The sequence below is a fragment of the Phalangium opilio genome, unplaced genomic scaffold (assembly GCF_054372755.1).
Source record: "Phalangium opilio isolate 3A_F unplaced genomic scaffold, DU_Popi_V2 ptg000054l_1, whole genome shotgun sequence".
Taxonomy (NCBI): Eukaryota; Metazoa; Arthropoda; class Arachnida; order Opiliones; family Phalangiidae; genus Phalangium; species Phalangium opilio.
Window position 1 is genome coordinate 3,096,889 of NW_028324173.1, and position 7,423 is coordinate 3,104,311.

At 43.7% G+C, this 7,423-nt stretch overlaps 2 protein-coding genes across 2 annotated transcripts; both read left to right on the forward strand.

Annotated features, from left to right (window-relative positions):
* Nucleotides 1-1,485: 1,485 nt before the first annotated feature.
* Nucleotides 1,486-4,536, forward strand: LOC149670708 (uncharacterized). Its single transcript, XM_089840453.1, has one exon. It carries the CDS (start codon nucleotides 1,486-1,488, stop codon nucleotides 4,534-4,536), a length of 3,051 nt encoding a protein of 1,016 aa, XP_089696579.1.
* A 507-nt stretch (nucleotides 4,537-5,043) lies between these two features.
* Nucleotides 5,044-6,000, forward strand: LOC149670709 (uncharacterized). The gene has a single exon (XM_089840454.1). It carries the CDS (start codon nucleotides 5,044-5,046, stop codon nucleotides 5,998-6,000), a length of 957 nt encoding a protein of 318 aa, XP_089696580.1.
* Nucleotides 6,001-7,423: the final 1,423 nt, after the last annotated feature.

Consider the following 7,423-nt stretch of genomic DNA (forward strand, 5'->3'; position numbering starts at 1 on the left):
AAAGTTTAGTGCAAAAATCATAAGTAACATAATAAAAATAAGTGAGACGATACCAAAGTTGACGAACATTTTGCTTAATATCTCGGCCCTTGTTTGTCGTAGCTCAATGTTTTTAGTATGGTTAGATGGGGGACAATTTGGACTATAACATATCCTAAGGACATACAGACAAATTGGACTAAAACATACTCAAAGGACATCCCCGTATCTCCAGTAGAAACAGAGTTACGAGCCTGCAAAGTATAGTCTAATGCATTTCCTATGGAGGGGTTGTTTCTTTACGTTTAACTTAATTACTCGGCCCCTGTTTGTCGTAGCCCAAAGTTTTTAGTATGGTTAGATGGGGGACAATTTGGACTATAACATATCCGAAGGACATCCTCGTATCTCCAGTAGAAACAGAGTAACGAGCCTGCAAAGTATAGTCTAACTCATTTCCTATGGAGGGGGCTTGTTTCTTTACGTTTTGCTTAAGTACTCGGCTCCTGTTTGTCGTAACCCAAATATTTTAATATGGTTTGATGGGCGACAAGTTGGACAATACCATACTCAAAGGACATCCCCGTATCTCGAGTAGAAACAGAGTTACGAGCCTGTAAATTATAGTCTAACTCATTTCCTATGGAGGGGGTTTGTTTCTTTACGTTTTGCTTAAGTACTCGGCCCCTGTTTGTCGTAGCCCAAAGTTTTTAGTATGGTTAGATGAAGGACAAGTTGGACTATAACATATCCTAAGAACCTCCCGGTATCTCTAGTAGACACAGAGTTATGGGCCTGCAAAATATAGTCTAATGCATTTTCTATGGAGGGGTTTGTTTGTTCACGTATTGCTTAATTACTTGACCCTGTTCTTTCGATTAAAAATAATAACATATCTTTAGTGTAGCGGTTATCGCATCCGCCTCACTCCCGGAAGGCCACAGATTCGAAACCGCGAAGTTTTTTTTTTTTGCTTGGAACCAGCAAAGATCTTTATAATTATCCGAACATTTGTGTCAAGGTCACATTATTTACATCCCCGTATCTCTGGTAGAACCAGAGTTACGAGCCTCCAGAATTTAGTCTAATGTATTTCCTATGGAGGGGTTTGTTTGTTTACGATTAACTTAATTACTCGACTACTGTTTGTCGTAGCCCTAATTCTTAGTATGGCTAGATGGGGGACAAATTGGTCTATAACATACTCAAAGGACATCCCCGTATCTCCAGTAGAAACAGAGTTAGGAGCCTGCAAATTTTTTTTCAAAAATCAAAAGTAACCTTCTAACAATAAGTGAGACAAAAAATAAGTTGACGACGATATTGAGGTAGCAATTGGAATTTTTTCTGGAAGAAGTGGACAAGTCGTGGCAAGTCATCGATGATGCGCATGTCAAGGTGGTCTCGTTGGACGCTGAAAATGCTGGCCTGCATGAACGGAAATGGGATGACTTATTCACGTTGTATACGAATTCGAAATGCGCACTTAAATCTATGCTAGCCACTATGGTTCCAATCTCGACACGTCAGTTGTCTGTAGGGTCATATTCGGAGATCAAATTACCTAAAATCAACCTCCCAACGTTCGCGGGAGAAATACATAATTGGATATCATTCCGGGACATGTACCTCACTGCCATCCACAACAATCAAGAATTATCAGATGCCCAGAAATTTACCTATCTCAAGTCAAGTTTAACCGGAAACGCCGTAAATCTAATCAAATCACTCACCATTTCTGATGCCAATTACACCATTGCTTGGGATACGGTCACCAAGAGGTTCGAAAACAACAGAGAACTCTACTTTGCCATTATGAGACGATTCTGCTCGCTGCCCATGATACCAACCAGCAACTCAAATGCCTTACGATCGATCCTGGATGCGGCGATGGAATGTACCAGAGCTCTCGACACTCTTCCGATAGCGAATAAATGGGATGCCGTTCTGTTGTTCCTTCTAACCCAGAAGTTAGATCCGTCCTCTAAGGAGCAATGGGAACTTAGTCTCAAGAACACAGAGATACCAAAATCAAGCGATCTGCTGGAATTTATTGAACAAAGAGCGCGCTCCTTGGCGGCATCATCATCCGGTCGCAATCCTCACGTCACAAGGAACCCAGTGACCTTGCACACCAGAACTGGAGCATCGTCCTCAGATGGTAAATGTTCGTTCTGTTCCGCCAATCATTTCAATTTCCGATGCCCAAGACTGTCCGCTATGAAGGTCCACGAAAGACGATCATTAGTACAGCAATCGAACCTTTGTTTCAACTGCCTTCGGACGGGACATAGAGTGAAAGAATGTCCACTGGAAAAATACTGCAAGACCTGCGATAAAAAGCATCACTCCCTTCTTCACGTGGAAGTTGAGAAACCAGACAAAGAGTCAAGTAGTCAACCATCCAATACAAAAGAGTCCGATAGACAACAACCAAGCCAGGCGCAGAATTTTCATGTCCAGGACGCCGCCTGTGCAAGGGATGATTCCATACTAGCTACCGCTGTAATCAAAGTAAAAACTGCGCAAGAGACAGCCCTTCAAGTTCGAGCTCTATTGGATGGCGGATCGACTGTATCGTGCATCTCCGAAGCGTGCATGGCGAGACTGGGCCTCGCACGAAAGAAAGTCCAGACGGAAGTAGTAGGCCTAGGTGCGACGCAACTCGGTCGAGCTAGAGGACTTACTCAGGTTCATTTCAAACCATTCTTCGAGGACACAACGTCAGAAAGGTTTTGTGTCAACGCTTATGTATTGAAGAAAATCACATGTCAGCTACCTTTACGAAAATATGATACAAGCAATTGGCCTCATCTCAGGAAGCTGCGACTGGCGGATCCCGAGTTTAACATCCCTGGCGACATTGATTTACTGTTGGGTGCTGACGTATTTTTCAAACTCCTTTTAAATGGGAAACGAACCAAGGATGCCTTTTCTCCGGATGCGATCAATTCCAAGCTAGGATGGCTGGTTTCCGGGCCGACGAGCATTGACCAACCTAGAGTACACCTTCATCATACTCTCACACTCGAAGAAACCCTGAATCAATTTTGGGCGATTGAACAAGTGCCAAAGACACAAGTCATGACGCCGGAAGAAAAAGCTTGCGAGGAGGATTTTCTAAAGTTCCATTACCGAGATCCAGCCGGAAGATTCGTGGTACGCATACCAATGAAAGAGCCAACGATTCCTCTTGGATCTTCGCGCGAGATAGCCCTGAGAAGATTCTACCAAATTGAAAGGAAGATCGACGCACGCCCGGAGTTGAAAGCCTTATACGAAGGATTCATGGAACAGTACGAAGAGTTGGGACATATGTCGAAGATCTTGCCAGAGAACCAAAAGAAGTCTGCAAGAGTCTATATTCCTCATCACTATGTAATGAAAGATTGGAACCAAACCTGTAAATTCCGAGTGGTCTTTGATGCATCTTCTAAGACCACCTCTGGATTCTCCTTCAACGACGCGCAACTCGTGGGTCCAGTGGTCCAAGATTCGCTATATGCCATTGTCATGCGGTTCAGAATACATCGTATTGCCTTTGTCGCTGACATCATGAAAATGTACCGCCAGATACTAGTAGTCCCAGAACAACGAAATCTGCAATGCATACTGTGGCGGTCGACACCCAAGGCTCCTGTTCAAGAATTCCAATTGAACACTGTAACCTATGGAACAGCCTCGGCACCCTTCTTGGCAACTCGAGTATTGCAGGAGCTGGGCGACACGGGGTTACATGAACATCCGTTGGGAGCTGCGATTATCAAAAGGGATTTTTACATGGACGATGTAATGAGCGGAGGACAAACCGCAACACAAACTAAGATCGCTATATACCAGATTCGCTCACTGTGCGATGGTGCCGGTTTCCGACTCAGTAAATTTGCCTCAAACGACCCTGATTGTTTAACAGAAGTACCGCCTGAGTTACAAGATTCCAAGAACATACTAGCGATGGATGACGATGCTCTTGTCAAGACACTCGGACTTTACTGGGATACGAGGAAAGATCAGTTCCTGTTCAAAGTACAACCTGCGCCCTGTCAGTTACCTCTTACGAAGAGGACTCTACTTTCCGAAATATCGAAGATCTTCGATCCCATGGGTTGGCTTGCCCCCATCATTATTCGCACGAAAATCTTGATGCAGGATGTATGGAAGGAGAAAATCGATTGGGATGCCGAAACTTCCGTAGGAGTTCAAACATTATGGGCGGATTTCAAGAATTCCATTATAAACATTCAAGATCTTCGAATAGACCGATGGATGCATTCTTTACCTGAGATATCCGTTCTCGAACTTCACGGATTTTCGGATGCATCCGAGAAAGCATACGCTGGAGTGGTATATCTGAGATCGGTCGATCAAGCTGGAAATGTCCACATTTCATTACTCACAGCAAAGACAAGAGTGGCTCCGGCAAATAAAGCGATATCAATCCCGAGGATGGAGCTCTGTGGTGCATTGCTCCTTGCGGATCTCATGGAAACAGTTCAAGAGTCCTTAAATCTGAACTTCAATCAAGTTAAAGCTTGGACAGATTCGACCATCGTATAATGTTGGCTGTCCTCTTGTCCACGTCGATGGAAGACGTTTGTCGCAAACCGGGTTTCAAGAATTCAAGAGATAATTCCGGTATCACACTGGCATCATGTTCCCGGACTTGAGAATCCAGCTGATGCAGCCTCCAGAGGAGTATCAGTGCCCGAGCTACTAAACCATAAACTCTGGTGGAAGGGACCTCTATGGCTATCCAGTCGGGAGCCGTGGCCAACTCCATCCATTTCGGATTCCAAGACGAATGCCACAGCCATCGAAGAAGAAGAAAAAATCGTCATTATGACCACAAGAATAATTGTTGATAACGACATCTTTACACGGTTCTCTACGCTTCTGCGACTACGACGCATAACAGCATGGATACTTCGTTTCAAACATAATGGCCTGAACAGTTACCGGAAGAGACAAGACCCCAACTTCAAAGCCGTAATACTTTCTGGTCCCTTGACAAGCATGGAATTAGAGAACGCGTTGCTCACATTAGTAAAGATAGTCCAAGCCTAAATGTTTCCGGAAGAGATAGAGTCCTTACGCCAGAGTAATCCGTTGCCGAAGCGAAGCAAACTACTATGTATACATCCTGTCTTGGATTCCATCGGGGTCCTCCGTGTAGGAGGAAGACTTAAACACGCAGATCTCGATACAGCCACAAAGCGTCCAATTCTGCTACCGAGACATCACAAATTTACGGAGATGGTCATTCAAGAGGCCCATACCCAAAATCTGCATGCTGGTACTCAGATGGTTCAGAGCATCCTATCATTAAAGTATTGGATCATTCGAGGAAGAGATGCAGTAAGACACCAAATTCGGAAATGTGCAGTCTGCACCAGATATCGTGCCGCCACCGCTAACCAGATGATGGGTGATCTACCAAGGGCTCGAGTTCAATACTGCCGAGCATTTGCGAGAACTGGCGTTGACTACGCAGGACCCTTTTATCTTCGTCCAATCACTCCGAGAAGCAAGACATCCTACAAGGCTTACTTATCCCTTTTTGTATGCTTCGTGACGAAGGCACTACATCTTGAAATTGTCTCATCACAAACCACCGAAGCCTTTCTGGCAGCATTGCGCCGATTCACTTCAAGACGTGGGAAGCCTAGCGATATATATAGCGACTGTGGAACGACCTTCGTTGGGGCCGCCAAGGAACTAAAGGAATTTATGAAACTGATTCAGTCAAATCCACACAATGCAGCTGTCGCAGATCATCTTTCCGCACAGGGCATAACATGGCATTTTAACCCTGCCGGAGCCCCACATTTTGGCGGACTATGGGAGGCCGGCGTCAAGTCGGTAAAATACCACCTACATCGAGTCATTGGTAACACCAGACTGACCTACGAAGAGTTCTCAACCGTAGTCACACAGATAGAGGGTTGCCTAAATTCAAGACCGTTAACTCCGCTTTCATCGGATCCCACCGATCTTAATGTTCTCACAGGGTCAAGTAATTAAGCAATACGTGAACAAACAAACCCCTCCATAGAAAATGCATTAGACTATATTTTGCAGGCCCATAACTCTGTGTCTACTAGAGATACCGGGAGGTTCTTAGGAAATGTTATAGTCCAACTTGTCCTTCATCTAACCATACTAAAAACTTTGGGCTACGACAAACAGGGGCCGAGTACTTAAGCAAAACGTAAAGAAACAAACCCCCTCCATAGGAAATGCATTAGACTATTTTTTGCAGGCTCGTAACTCTGTTTCTACTCGATATACGAGGATGTCCTTTGAGTATGGTATTGTCCAACTTGTCCCCCATCTAACCATATTAAAATATTTGGGTTACGACAAACAGGAGCCGAGTACTTAAGCAAAACGTAAAGAAACAAGCCCCCTCCATAGGAAATGAGTTAGACTATACTTTGCAGGCTCGTTACTCTGTTTCTACTGGAGATACGAGGATGTCCTTCGGATATGTTATAGTCCAAATTGTCCCCCATCTAACCATACTAAAAACTTTGGGCTACGACAAACAGGGGCCGAGTAATTAAGTTAAACGTAAAGAAACAACCCCTCCATAGGAAATGCATTAGACTATACTTTGCAGGCTCGTAACTCTGTTTCTACTGGAGATACGGGGATGTCCTTTGAGTATGTTTTAGTCCAATTTGTCTGTATGTCCTTAGGATATGTTATAGTCCAAATTGTCCCCCATCTAACCATTCTAAAAACATTGAGCTACGACAAACAGGGGCCGAGATATTAAGCAAAGTGTTCGTCAACTTTGGTATCGTCTCACTTATTTTATTATGTTACTTATGATTTTTGCACAAAACTTTGAAGGCTCATAACTCTTGTTCTACAAGAGATACTGGGATCTCCTTTGGATATGTTATAGTACTCTTTGCTCCCCATACAAGGATACTTTAAACTTGAGGCTACCTCAATATCGTCGTCAACTTATTTTTTGTCTCACTTATTGTTAGAAGGTTACTTTTGATTTTTGAAAAAAAACTTTGCAGGCTCCTAACTCTGTTTCTACTGGAGATACGGGGATGTCCTTTGAGTATGTTATAGACCAATTTGTCCCCCATCTAGCCATACTAAGAATTAGGGCTACGACAAACAGTAGTCGAGTAATTAAGTTAATCGTAAACAAACAAACCCCTCCATAGGAAATACATTAGACTAAATTCTGGAGGCTCGTAACTCTGGTTCTACCAGACATACGGGGATGTAAATAATGTGACCTTGACACAAATGTTCGGATAATTATAAAGATCTTTGCTGGTTCCAAGCAAAAAAAAAAAACTTCGCGGTTTCGAACCTGTGGCCTTCCGGGAGTGAGGCGGATGCGATAACCGCTACACTAAAGATATGTTATTATTTTTAATCGAAAGAACAGGGTCAAGTAATTAAGCAATACGTGAAC

Coding starts and splice junctions, on each gene's coding strand:
- LOC149670708 (XM_089840453.1), top strand. CDS start 1,486: ATGGTTCCAATCTCGACACGTCAGTTGTCTGTAGGGTCATATTCGGAG.
- LOC149670709 (XM_089840454.1), top strand. CDS start 5,044: ATGTTTCCGGAAGAGATAGAGTCCTTACGCCAGAGTAATCCGTTGCCG.